Genomic DNA, 14,668 nt, shown 5'->3' on the forward strand with positions numbered 1-14,668 from the left:
TGGTATATCTTTTTAAGCACTTCCAAAATGATTACTTTATATTAATGGCACTTTTAACCACGATGACATGGAAAACTTGTTCAACTGAGCATGAGCAAAGAAAGAAAATGTATGTCTAAGTTAGCATGAATATTTGATTAAATATGAGTATAAATATTAATAAAAGATAAAAAAGGTAAAAATAATCATCACAGACACATTTTATCTGCCTCTCTGTGTGTATCTGTTTATGTGTGTGCTTGTAAGCTCAACCAGTTAAACTTCTCAGCCATTCTATAAATTGAGTGTTGTAGTGTACATGTGAACTCAATCAATTAAACCCATAAAAAAATGTAAACTCAATCACTTAACCCTTTTAAAGTTGCTATAAATTGAGAGCATGAACTTGCCTGTTTCATAGTAACAACAAGATGAATATCTCCTCATAAAAAACTCTTTTCATGATATATGATTTAGGGGACAAGTGTCTGCAAGCACTGTATTTCGGATTGGTGAAAAGAGTTTCTGGCCCAGATTATGTTGAGTTAAAATTGCTTTCTGTATATTACCAAGCACCATTGGAAGTGCTCTGATGTCTAGAAAGTGTTTGGGTTTCATGCCCTCGTCGCAGAAGAGTGTTTCTTAATTAGCATTTGCTAGCTTATGCAATTTTTCTGTTTCTTAAGGAAGCCACCTCATTATTTCAGTTAGGAGCAGCTGCTGTGAATCTTGTTGCGGGAGAGAAGCCTGCAGATGTTTACTCAGGAATTGCTGCCAGGTAAGTTATTGTCTGTGATAATTTTTCCTTTTTTATGCTTTACATTTTCCAAAAAATATGATGGGGTGCTATGGAACTTTGTATGCTCAGTATCAACTCTCTTGTAGATGCAGTTAATTTGAGAGAGTCAGCTGCTCAATTTGTCTTGCTAGGGACTTTGGCAGTTATTCTTAACTGTTAAAGTTATCTGATACATAATATATCTTTGTTGAGGGGCATGTGCTTTGATAGTCCTGAAAGATGGTGTCATAACCTGTGAGGTTCTCTTCTGGGAACCTGCTTACTGTGTGCTCTTTTCACCTCCCTATAAACTTAGAAGATATCAGAAGGTATCCAGAGCTTACAGATGCAAAAATTTGATTCTAGTTTATTAGTCAATTGTGGCAATGACTAATCTTATAGCTGAGGCTTGTCATTTATATGGATGTGTTTCATTTGTAACAGGGGTTTTATTTTTAGGAACAAAGAAAGAATATCATTAGAGATTTTATTCTTGTGGAAACAGAGAAAAAAAGGAACAAACCAATAACAAATAAGACTAGATTTGAAAAGAACAAGCTGCTTGGCTTCCAACAACAAACCCTGGTTAGGATGGCAATGAACCCCCCTTTTGGGCTTGTTCTAACCAAGCCGCTCCCCCCCCCCTCACCCTCTTCACTAGTTGAGTGCTTTCACAATTCTGTATCTTTGTGTTAAATAAGTTCAACTATATCTATGAATTTATTTTATTGTTTCATAAGTATTTGGATGGTTCTGCATGGTTTCCATACTTCTTCCAGACTGGTTGCTTATATTCAAGGATTTGTACAGCACAATGTAAATTTTCCTAAACAGAATATGATCTCAGTAATCAATCTGATTAAAATTGTTGTGGCAATGCAGAGTTCTTGATATCATGCAGAGAGATGCACAGAAGGATCCTGCTACTGAACCAAATGCCTTGCGTGCTAGACTTTTAATCAGTCAGGTTTTTTTTATTGTTATTCATTTATATATTTTTTGGTTTGTGTGTGTGTGTGTGTTTGCTTGTTTTTATTTTTCCTTTTGTTTCTCATGTTTATTAGTTTTGGATGGTACTGGATTGTGCTTGAGATGTTGCAATTGTATTAATGTGATTGGACTTTTTAAAACCATAAATGGTTTTCTAACATTCCTGGTCATTCAGTGAAACAACTAGATTAGATTGTACGAAATATCAGCATCTTTGTCTCATTGAGATATAATTTTCCTTGGCTATACTGTTGGATGCCCTGATTGATATCTGCTATTAATCCTCTGCCTTCATAACTGAGATCCTTAGGTGGATAGGAAACTGGTGAAGCAGACAGTGATGACATCAGTATATGGAGTTACTTATATTGGTGCTCGTGACCAAATCAAGAGGAGATTAAAAGAACGTTGTGCCATTGCAGATGAGGGAGAGGTGTTTAGTGCATCTTGTTATGCGGCTAAAGTAAGTACAACAAACTGTGGGAGATCTGTGGTTTTGTTGAGTTGGCTTTTATTTCATATAGATTGATGGTGGTTACATAGGTGTTTTCATGGAACGTCCATGGTGTTCTTTTTAATATGGAAAGTGTCATTGATTTATTTATTTGTTTATTCTTTTTGGCTACTTACATTAGTTTGTATTGACTATTTCACTACAACAGACCACCTTGACTGCTTTAGGAGAGATGTTTGAAGCTGCACGTAGTATCATGAGCTGGCTTGGTGACTGTGCAAAGGTGAGTTTAAGCTGTTTTTGGTCTATTCACTTGATAGTCAAGATTGTATAACAAGAACAAACTACATGTACTAATTGTTATTATGATACTTAGTGGGGAATGCTATTCAGTGTTTGGTTTGATTGCCAATATCCCTTGACTTATCACATTTCAATCGTCCCTGTTGTTGAGTGGATGTAGTGAACTGATAAGTGATAAGATATCTACCAGTTTTATTTTTGTAGTACTCATATAGCATAATATGATTTTTTTAATATCTATATGTTTGCTTCAAATCAATTTTATGTTTTTCCTGGATTTGAGCTCCATAATGTATGGGCCAAACACAACTCAAATGTTATTCAGCATTCAGGATCTCAATATGGATATGGAAATAACTGTCAGTCCTACTGAAGATGAGGCAACTTGTTACCTTTGAGTCAGAAACAGGTAAAGAACCTGGATGCTGGAGAAATTAGTGTTGTAAGACTGTATCAGAGGGCTGTCTAAAAGGTCAACTGCAAATTCCTCCCATATCCAGAGGATAATAAACCAACCAAGGAATTTTCCATAGCCAAAAGCCAATTTACTACTATCACAGGGCCATTCTCATTTCCATCAAAATTACATGTGCTGTAGAACTCATTTTTGCCCCTCTTTTGGGAGAGTGTCTATCATCAGAAAGTTTCTATTAGATAAGATGTCTCCTTGTCTATTATGCAAGCCAAATATCAAGTTAATTGGAGATTAAGAACTATTCAATTCATATAATGCTTTAATTGGAGTTTGATTTTAGTTCTTGTACAAATGGCGTTAGAAGATTGGTGAGAACTCCTATGGGGCAGGAAAGGATCTGTTTTCCCTCATTTATTTATTTATTTATTTATTATTATTATTATTTTGCTTCTTGTCTGTTATCATCACACTTCACATGCATAAGCTTGTTGATATAATTGTTTTATGCCAATGTATGTGGAGGAATGGCATTTTGTGTGGGTGGGGAGCATTGATATTGATTCAACTTTTTTGGTGGATGTGGATAAGATTAGTGTTTCTTATCTTTGATGATGTTTCAATGCTTTGAGTGAACTCCCAGTTTAAAAGTCAATTTGAGCAGTAGCTTTATTGTGGATGTGCCAATCTTGATGAGTTTATGATTTGCCTATTTTTAGACAGCTACAGAACTGGAAAACTGCAAAGAAATTCTGCATTTAGGGTTAGATAAAGAACCAAAGATCATTCAGGTGGCTGACCAAGTCCCATAACATCTGGAATATAATGTGGTTTTGATAAATAAAATCTTAGCTCTCAAGTGGTTGTGGAGGTGTTTTATGGAATCTCTCTGAAGACTGAAGCTTTGACATTTGATTTATTTATTGATTGGTGTTTTGGGAGAGAGGCAGGGTGGTAGGAAATTTGGTGCTTAAAATTCCCCCTTATTCTGTATCTTATTTTTCAAACTAATTCTGTGACATTTCCGTACAGTCACTTCCTTACATGATTAAAATATTTGCAGGTGATAGCTTCTGAGAATCATCCAGTGCGGTGGAATACTCCTTTGGGACTTCCTGTTGTGCAACCCTACCGCAAATTAGGAAGGCATCTTGTAATGTTCATAGAAATATATAGCATCTAAAACATTGGCAATATCTTTATTCCATCATATACCATTTCAAAACAAACATTTAATGTTGATGTGCCATATATGCAGATTAAGACTTCACTTCAGGTGTTGAGCCTACAACGAGAAACTGATAAGGTAGTTCACCAAACTTTAATTCTTTTCTCCTTTTCTGCTTTTTCAATCTTTATGCTCTAGACTACATTAATGGACTTAAAGTACGAGTAGGATTTGTATCAACATGACATGGCATGGCAAGGGTTTGGGCATGGCATATGTCTCTAACACGTCTATTGGTAAGATTTGTAACGCAGATATATCTATCAAAGAAGAAGAAGAGCAAATTCCTATTTTCTTGTTAGTAACCTTAGTGTCACGGACTTAGTCGTTTCCTAAGCTCGTGCGGCACTTAAACAAGTCAAGATGCTTGATCTTGCTAAGTCAGCCTTACTCCCAACGCTTAGCTTGTTAGGCTAAGATGCTCACGACTCGAAAACTTAAGAAGGCGTAGTAGGCAATTCTTAAGGAATAGAAGCTTTATTACTCAAGGAAGCCTTTACAAGTGCTTTAGGAACTCACTTGCTTGGTGCCTTGGCCAAATGAGGCCCTCACCTATTTATAGGCACCAATGGAACTCTCTGGAACCTTGGAGGGTTCTTTACAATTCAAGAATATTCTAGAATGTCCTACATCATTCTATGTACAAGCCTATGTACAAGAGACCCCTAGAATTCTCTAGAAAGCCCTGGACTCCTCTCATGCCTTCCACCATAATGTAGAGATGTGTGAATTTCTCTAGGCATTTCTAGAATCTTCCACACTCTTCCCACCAATAGCTAAGTGTAGGAGTCCCAGAAGCTTCCTGGGCTCTATATAAACCCATGGGGAGGCTCATTTGAAGCATCTTGTAACATTAGGCTCATGTTGGATCTATCTTAGTTATACATGACAATATATGCCCTAGGGTATAGAATGGAAAGAAAAAGAAATAAATTATCCGCATCTTTGTGTCTTTAAATCTAGGAATTAAATGAATCCAATATTTAGATACCCCAACCCTGACAGTTGTGCTGGAGTGCACAGAATTATAGGCTCTAATTGTAGAATAGCTGTTGTGTAAAATGTGTATGGAGGATTACTAGCATCTTACTTCATTCACATTCCTTCTCTTTCAAACTATAAATTTGGCTTAACTACGGGAAAAGAAAATCCTTGGGGAAATTGTTGAGTTTTCTGGGTCATAAATTTGTATCCTGTTTGCTCCTTCATGTTATTATCCTTAATATTAATGTTAATCCTGTCTGCTCCTTCATGTTATTATCCTTAATATTAATGTTAAGCTAAGTACCAAAATCTTAACCACAATTTGTTTTTTCTTTTTCTTTTTGTGGTTATTGTAGGTCATGGTTAAGCGTCAGAGGACAGCTTTTCCTCCGAATTTCGTTCACTCACTTGATGGTTCCCACATGATGATGACTGCTGTTGCTTGCCAAAAGGCAGGCTTAAATTTTGCAGGTTTTGTAGATACTTTCCTTGTACCCATTTTCTGCTGATTAAAACACAGATAAATTCATGTACACTCACATATAATATACATACTATTTGTGTTTTGTTTTTCTTACTGTTCTGCACCAATGTTTGGTCACAGGAGTCCATGATTCATACTGGACACATGCATGTGATGTTGACGAAATGAACAGGATACTTAGAGAAAAGTTTGTTGAACTCTACGGGATGCCAATACTTGAAAATGTAAAGTATCTTCCTTCTAGAATGCTTTACAACTTAAGAAGCCTACTCTAATAAGTGATTTGTTGATGTGTCTTGTTTGTTAGAAAAGGTTGGAGCAATCAAATCACCCTTTAAAAGTTGGTCATGCTAATCTGCTTTTTATAGAAAATGAGAAATAAAATGAAATGAAACAAATCACTGCAGCAGAATGGTAACTTTTCTATGAGAATTAGCAAGGATCTTGATTCCATACTTAAGTTCTGTTTGTCCCAGTGAAAGTCATTTCCTTGACAGAAAGTACATATTTCACCTGATTATTGCTTTTAAGAGCTAATTTTAGCCTATTAGATGGGAATTTGCTAAGTAAATGCTTTCTCTTTCTGCCATTTTCTGTGTTAATCTAGATGAAAATTTTGTGTCCCAGAATATAGTGGTAATTTATATTGAAATATTGTGCCGAAGTTCATTTAACCACGACTGCCCTTATTAGAGTGGCACAAGTTTTGTGTAATAACTATTTGAACCTACAGTCATTGCTCTTTCCCCCCACTCACCCAAGGAAATATGTTTGCTTGGTTGTGCTCCAGTTTGATCTCTGAAAGGACTACTTGAAGGGATAAAAGTAGGGAGGAATCTAAAATTCTGCCTTCAAGTTTTCCATGAGAAATATAAGAAAAAAATGGAGTGTAATGAATATTATCTAAAAACTTGCTCATTTTAAATTTTTTTCGTTTTTAATATGAATGGGATAAAACTGGAGGATGGGTATGAGAAATAATTTATTGAATTTAAACTTATTTTTTTCTTTTTCCTCCTCTCACACTCTGTATTCAAATGGAGCAGAAGGAAAACAAGGGAAAAAAAAAGTTTATTGCTTTGGTAACTTGTATATGCTCTTTTATGACAGAATCAAATTTGGATCTTCAAACTTCTATGGTATATGGCCATAGCAGATTGATTAGTTTTTAATCGTGAAAGCATTTATGTTCAATATCCACTAAGCCATTCTCATTTAAATGCTATTGAAGAAACAAAAGAGCTAACTGGTGAAAGTTTTAAGAATCTTCTGGACAGAGAATTGGACTTTGTGGGTTGTGATATTGTGAACGAGTTTTAATTTTGGTTGCTTTGTGTTTTTGCAGTTGTTGGAGGGCTTCCAAAAGTCATTTCCTACATTAAATTTTCCGCCCTTACCAGAGCGAGGGGACTTCGATCTGAGGGAGGTTTTGGAATCTCCTTATTTCTTCAATTAGTTTACATGATTCTTTGCTGTTACTTGGCAGCTGCAGTGCAATCTTCACTTGTTGTACCTTTGTCACTGATTCAATTACAAGGTGAAGGTGGTTATATTTATATACATATATGTTCGTCCATGGGCATGGTTAAGTGTTGCCCTCAATAAGGGGATAGTAAAAGGAAAAAGAAACTCGAGGTTGTTTTTGTACATATGTGCCCGTCTTCAACCATTAGCGGTAGAGATTTCCATTCAAATTTCTTTTGCCCAATCTTGGACACATCTTTGTCAACAGGATTTGAGAGAATAAGATGTGAAACATGCGGAAGTAGATGAAAAAGCATCTCCAGTGGTTTTGATATCTAGTTGGTTTAGTTGTGAAACAGAAGGAACTGAAGCCTCAGCAGTGTATCCTACACTTGATTTAATGAACCTCATTCAGAGGAAAGGCAGCACAATGAGGAAGGCCTCTCTCACAATGGATTCTGAAGGTTTTTAATATACAGAGAAGGTAGGTGAGTTGACTGTTAGAATGGGTTAGTATCCTCCTTTACTATTTTTTTTTTTTCTGTTCTCAGGACACGTTTTTGAGACTGGTGTTCTGGGCATTCCTTGTGTTTGCTGATCTAGTGTGTAATATCAAAATTTCTAATGGATACAAAAGAGAAAAAAATTCCACTCTGGAAGCATAGTAGAAGGATCCTGAATTAATTTATAAGCAGTTCTTTGTTATATTGTATGTTTTTCTTTCCTGTTCCTGGTTATTTATCTGGAAAGCAGAGAGAGCTGAAGCATTCTAGCCTTAAGAGGCATCAGTGTTGGCAACAGTAGAGAAAAGATAGGATAAAGTGATGAGTTTTTAGCCTTTAATTTTGTGTTCCAAGTTCAGCAGATGTTTTCGTTTTCTTGAGCCACGAGTTGATGATCACACAAAAACCAACCCCTTTGGAAGTGAGGGTGATAATTCATGTTGGTGCTCGGTATTCTTATCATGTCAGGACTCAGACACTTGATCAGCTGGATTAGCCTTAACCTAATTAGGTTAAACACATGAATTCAAATTTGTCTTAATTATTAACCCATTTAATAATTAGGTTATATTAGATTTTATTTGAATTAATATGTTTAATCTTTCATTGTGACAACATGATTTAATTAATTAATTAATTAATTTAATGTCAAATTTAATTAATTAATTCGAGATTTTGTCCCAAAAAATCACGGATGTTTTATTTTCATGTATTCACCTACCTCCAACGGCTAAAGTCAAATTAGAAGAATTTTAAAAATTTAGTATACATGGGAGATTGTTATTTATTTAGCTTTCCTATGTAATGATTCATTTATTGTAGATATAGATTTATTACTCTATCGAAGAGAATATGTTGTAATAAAATCTTATTTTAGCAAAATACTGTCAATATCTTCCAAAAAAATTATTTAAAAAATATAAATATATTGTATTTTAATTTTTAAATATTGAAATACAATATGTTGTCAATGACATAAATTTTTATTTTTATATTAATATTCTTTTAGTCTTATTTATATCATTAATTTTGATATACATACGTCACCTTTATTTGTTTAATAAAACAACCTGAACATATGTATTATTTCTTTTTATCATTTTTTTAGTTTTGATTAATTTTTTCTTACCAATATTGTGTTGAAATATCCACCTATATTTCCTAATATATCATAATATTATTTTTTTATATATATATATTCTAATATTTCTTGATATATCTTGATGTATCTATCAAATCAAGTTATCGAATCAATAGATTTCAGAAGTGGCAACAATTAGAAAAAAGAAAAAAAAAAAAAGATTATATAGGAAGTCGAAATGGAAGCAATGAAAAAATGACAAAAGAAAAATGGTTTCTCAATTTATTTTTCTCCATCCCCAACATATACCAAAGTGAAGAATTAAAAAGGACTTTGAAAATGTGTACACATTTATATATGATTTTCACAATATTTGATTTTTTTTTCTTTTTTTTCTTTTTTTGGTGAAAATTTTACGTTCCTTCTTACTTTCTAGGAGTTTAGAAGACATGTCAGTTTATTTTCGTTTGTTTTAAGAATTGAAAGCCTCATTCCCAATTTTAAATTTGAATAAATTAAAAATATTCGAACTGGTTTGGTAGAAAATTTAAAAACAGTTTTCAATTTTAAAAAATAGACAACAGTTTTTCAAATTTTTTTTACATGTTCGTGTTGTAAATGCTTAACAAATATGGTGAGGGGAATGACCACCACATGTATTATTTAAGGAATAAGCACTTCCATTTACTCATCTTAAAGATGAGTATTAAATAAAAGCATTTTGTAAGCCTATAAAAGGCCATTTGAAATGAAAAAAAAGAAAAGATTCCCAGGGCAAGAAGAATTCACTCATTCTCTCAACTCTCTCAATTCTCTTATTTTATTCCTTCCTTCCCATTATATATTATTAAAGTAATGCATATTTTTTTCTACTCTTAATTGTATTGCATTTATTCTTGTTTTACAACATGCTATCAACATGAATTGCTCTAAAGGTAATTTTCATATCTTAAACTTGAAGTTGTTTATATAGAATAAATTTTTCATATTTATATTATTATTGATTTTATTCATTTAAATTGTGTTATATAATGTTAGAAGTTATAAGCAAACTATTTGGTTTTGATTATAATTAAAAGTTAAATTAATGCTATCAATTTATTGTGACTTATTCTAATAATATTATTTTGTCATATATATGAAGTTTTTTGACAATGTCGAATCTCACAAAACTCGAATTGTAGCACTTGACATCTTGGGAAAAAAGTTATCTATCTTAGATTCTTGATACTAAAATACACCTTGATGCAATGAATCTTGGAAGTATGATCAAAGAAGGAAATCAAGCATCCCTGCAAGATTGCGCAAAAGTATTGATTTTCCTTTATCAGCATCTCCATGAAGGTTTAAAAAATGAGTATCTTACAATAAATGACCCTTTTACTCTATGAAATGATTTGAGGCAAAGATATGACCACCTAAAACTATGATTCTCCAAAAGCTTGATATGACTGGATGCACTTAAGGTTGCAAGATTTTAAAACTTTTAGTGAATATAACTTCGCATTGTTCAAAATCAGCTCTCAATTAAATCTGTGGAGAAAAAAAATCACAGAAGAAGACATATTAGAAAAAACTTTTACTACATTTCTTGCCTCGAATGTGCTATTATAACAGCAATATTGAGAGCATAAATTTACAAAATACTTCGAATTAATATCATGTCTTCTTGTTGTTGAACAAAATAATAAGTTTTTGATGAGAAATCACCAATCTTGTTCAATTGGATTTGAATAATTCCAGCAATGTGCCAAACAACATATGGTAACTAGGGCTACAACCCAAATGGGATGGTTTGAATTAGTGATTCATCCAACTTATAGATTAACATATTTGACACTGCAAATAATTTTTCATGGTGTTTAATCAAGTAACCACAACTTACCTAAATGTCGACTCATGGTGTGTACTAGAAAACCTATACAAGGAATAAGGGTAACCAAAAGTCAAAACTACAGATTTCCTTTTGAAAATTCCACTCCAATTTGAATTCTATGAATTTGGTTTCATGACAAATCCTACACTATATCAACCTCAAACAATGTTTTTCCTTGCACCCATCACTTGAAGATAATAAAAAAGGGAATGACATAAAGTTGAAAATTCCAATACTTCCATGACAGTTACAGAAATGAGAGAGGCTTGATCCGATCTCAACAAGTAACGATAAGAACCCAAATGAACTCATAAATCCATTACATTCGTACCTAGGAAAGCTCATCTCCAACAATGTTTTACTCGCTTCAAGTGTCTTATGTCCTCTTCCAAAACCAATGAAACCAGTGACCCACTTAAAATGTCCTCATCTGTTCTCTCTCTCTCTCTCTCTCTCTCAGTTTCTTTTTCTCCTCTCATCTCAGGCCACCTCTCTCCATTTTCACTGTTAGCTCCCCTCGCGAATTGTGGCTGTGAAAGAAAGTGAAAGAATATGGGTTTTTGGAGTTAGGGTTTGGTTCAAGAGAGAAGAAGGGATTTGGGGGGTAAATCTCACTATCCATTTGTTATGTTTTAGCAAATATTTTTTTAAAAATCAATCCACGTGGAGTGTTTAGTTAGACGGTGACATGTACATGAGCCATGTCATTGGCTTAAGTGGACAACTGATTTAGACCTTGCTTATATGGCTTTTCCAAACAACTGATCCAACTAGGAGAGCTGTTAAAGTGCATGAAGGCATTTTTGGAAGGACCTCAACATCACTATTATAGTGTATGAAAGGTCATTTATTTTGCCTAAAATCCACTAAATTTGAAAAGTAAAAAAGCAAAGTTTCTGAAAGGTAAAATTTTGCCCTTGGTGTATGGTTACATAAATTTCCTTAAAAGTAAAAGGAAAAGAGATAGAGATGAACGTTACCAATGGTGATGGGTTGGACCTAACCTACTATAACATTGATTTCTTTGGAGGTCCTAGTAAAAAAACTAACCATTTAATAAATGATGAGAATACTAACATTGATTGGTGTTACTTTATTTATCAATTAATATATTATTATTTGTAAGATTTTAGTAGTCAATTGAGGGAGTTGAATTTATGCCACATCAAATTTATCGTATTATAATTTCTTAGGAAATTAGAAATTGAAGTTTATCGAAAAATAGGAAAGTTAAAAAAATAAATAATATAAAATTAATAATAATAAATTACAAGAAATTAAAATATTTTTGGATTGCATTTAAGAATTTATTTAGTGAAATGAAATTAAGAAAATAAATAAATAAATGAGTCAAGTAATGAAATAAAATAAATTGATAAAAAAATGGAAAAAAAAAAGTTGTAAATTTATGTGTAAAGTGGTTTGGGCGTGCAAGCCACTTTAGTGGCTTTGTTGTTTTAAAAAGAAAAGAAAAGAAAAATGGAAAAGAAAATGGAGCAAGAAAGATTCTTATAGAGGCTGGAAGTGGAATCCCATCATTTTCTCCTTTATCGTTTAGCTTATCAAACGACTTCCATTTCATGTTTAATTTTAGAAGGATACTCTATTCAATGCAAAAAACACTCCTACAAAGTCAGATTTAATTTTAATAGTTGGATTTTCCGATCTAGGGTGCATGTAATAATTGTGTGTTTTATGCCACGTCAGAATTTCAAGTTCGAAAATTTTTCTTTTTGGTAATGGTTGAAAAGTCAAAAAGGCAAATTGAGAACACTTGTCGAATTTGGATTGATGAAATTCAAAAGATTTTAGTGGTTGAGGGAGTTGAATTTTGTGTCACATCAGCTTTACTGTAGGAAAATTTCTTAGGAAATTAGAAATCGAAGTTTACCAAATAATAGGAGAGTTAAATAAATAAATGTTAAATAATATAAAAATTAATAATAATAAATTACGATAAATTAAAATATTTTTGGATTGTTTTTAAGAATTTATTTAGTGAAGTGAAATTGAGAATAAATAAATAAATAAATGAGTTTAAGTGATGAAATAAAATAAATTGATAAAGAAGAAATGAAAAAAGGAAGCAAAAGAAAAAAAAAAGCAATAAATATATGTATTAAGTGGAAAATAATTCCAACAATTTTTCTTCAATTAAATCACCACAAAAATTAAAGAAAATTCTCAATAATCTATATATAAGTAGAAACATAATTTATACTCTAATCATATAAATTTTATTTATTCCCAACGAGTTCAATAGTTTTCAACACCTAACACAACCATTTTTCTTCTATTAAATGATTCCAAACATTATAAAAATCCCAACATAATTTTTTTTCACCTATTTATCTCCCAACAACAAAACCCATAAATATTAAATAAAAGTTTTAAGGTTAAACCATCCTACCCTAGATCGGAAAATTCAACCATTAAAATTAAAATCCGACTCTGTAGGAGTGTTCCTCACATTGAATAGGGTGTCGTCCTAGAGGTTGTTTAGTATGCTAAACGGCAAGACGAAGACGATGGGGCTCCACATCCAACCGCGAGGACCTTCCCTGGTCCTTTCTCTTTTCCTTTTCTTTTCTTCTTTATTTTTCTTTTCTTTTTAAAACAATAAAGCCATTAAAGTGGCCTACACACCTAACCCATAAAAATATTTAATTTAACAGTCGACTAGTACAAGTCCCAAAATAAACAAAACATAAAGAAGACTAAAAAACCCTCTAAGAAGCTTCAGAACCTCTTGAGGCATTTTGGAACCCTCCTTACTCTACCAATTGGTCATCAGAAGTGACATTTGCATCTAAAAAGTTTTAAGAAAGAAAATGATGAGCATTTTCACATTGCTCAATAGGGTATCTTACACCTAAAGGGATCAATTGATATTACTATCTTTCAAGGATAAACAAAATGAGCATTTCAATCTTAAAATAAACATTCCAACATTTTATTTGATCTAATTAAACAACATAAATATTTCTTATCAATTAAATAAAATGCACGTGGGGATGTACTACACAGTCATACAATGCAATGTTGTTCTAAGGGTTTCATCGAATGATACACATCTATCTATTCAATGCAAGGAACGCTCTTACAAAGTTGGATTTTTAATTTTAACAGTTGGATTTTCCAATCTAAGATAGGGTGGTTTAACCCTAAAACTTTTATTTAATATTTTTCTTGGAAAATTTTATGGATTTTGATATTTGGAGATAAATAGGTGTTAATTGTGTTATTTGAAGTATGATCATTGTTATGGGTATTTTTCTTTTGTGATTTATAGACTATTTTTAGAATTTTTGTAATGTTTGTGATGATTTAATGAAAGAAAAAAGGTTGTGTTGGTTGTTATAAATTATTGAGCTTGTTAGGAATAAATAAAATTTATATGATTAGGGTATAAATTATGTTTCTGATGATATATAGATTATTGGAAATTTTCTTTGATGTTTGTGATGATTTAATTGAAGATAAATTTTTGTATTAATTGAGCATGTTTGGATTAAATAAAATTAAGTCTTGGAAAATTATTGATGATAATATGTGAGTTTATTACATTTCATATGAATTATGGTTGTGTGAAGGAAAAGAAAAATTGTTGAAAGGTTGCACACTACTACAAAAATAATTTATGGTGTCACTTTTAAAATAATGACACCATAAGGTTTATAATTAATAAAGGTGACACATCATATTAAAAATCTTCAATTGAGGTAGTTAGATGATGTTAGTTTTATATTAATAGTGTCATTTTTCGGGAAGTGACATCATATAAAATAATTTTTTTTAAATATTATAACTTAATGAACCTACTTGAGCCCACTTTTAGAATTAATAATGAGGACCAATATATAAAAAGCCCATTGTTTCCACATGACACCCACAATCCAAAAAATCTCAATATACAAACCCTATATATAATAAAAATCATAATCTTCTTCTACCTTTTCTCTCACCCATAGTCAACACGCTCACAATCGACATTCTTCTCTTTGTGGACTCCCAGGTAAGCCAAAATCTCTTAGATCTATCATCTTTTTTCTTTTATTAATGTCATTATATTGATTGTTTCAACATTTTTGTATTATGGTTTTTATGAACTGCGTTTTTTTGAGTTGTAGGG

General features: G+C 32.3%; 1 protein-coding gene across 1 annotated transcript in view; it reads left to right on the plus strand.

Moving 5' to 3' along the window:
• LOC100263361 (DNA-directed RNA polymerase 1, mitochondrial) overlaps positions 1-7,781 on the plus strand; it is a 29,593-nt gene extending 21,812 nt beyond the window's left edge. Inside the window, exons 11-19 of the mRNA XM_002267428.4 lie at positions 687-757; positions 1,640-1,724; positions 2,058-2,210; positions 2,410-2,484; positions 3,980-4,069; positions 4,175-4,222; positions 5,485-5,599; positions 5,733-5,836; positions 6,958-7,781. Of these exons, the coding sequence (XP_002267464.1) occupies positions 687-757; positions 1,640-1,724; positions 2,058-2,210; positions 2,410-2,484; positions 3,980-4,069; positions 4,175-4,222; positions 5,485-5,599; positions 5,733-5,836; positions 6,958-7,068 (852 nt within the window). The 3' untranslated portion in view covers positions 7,069-7,781. The remainder of the gene's footprint in view (positions 1-686; positions 758-1,639; positions 1,725-2,057; positions 2,211-2,409; positions 2,485-3,979; positions 4,070-4,174; positions 4,223-5,484; positions 5,600-5,732; positions 5,837-6,957) is intronic.
• The last annotated feature ends 6,887 nt before the right edge of the window (positions 7,782-14,668 follow it).

Source organism: Vitis vinifera, chromosome 1, assembly GCF_030704535.1.
Source record: "Vitis vinifera cultivar Pinot Noir 40024 chromosome 1, ASM3070453v1".
Lineage (NCBI taxonomy): Eukaryota > Viridiplantae > Streptophyta > Magnoliopsida > Vitales > Vitaceae > Vitis > Vitis vinifera.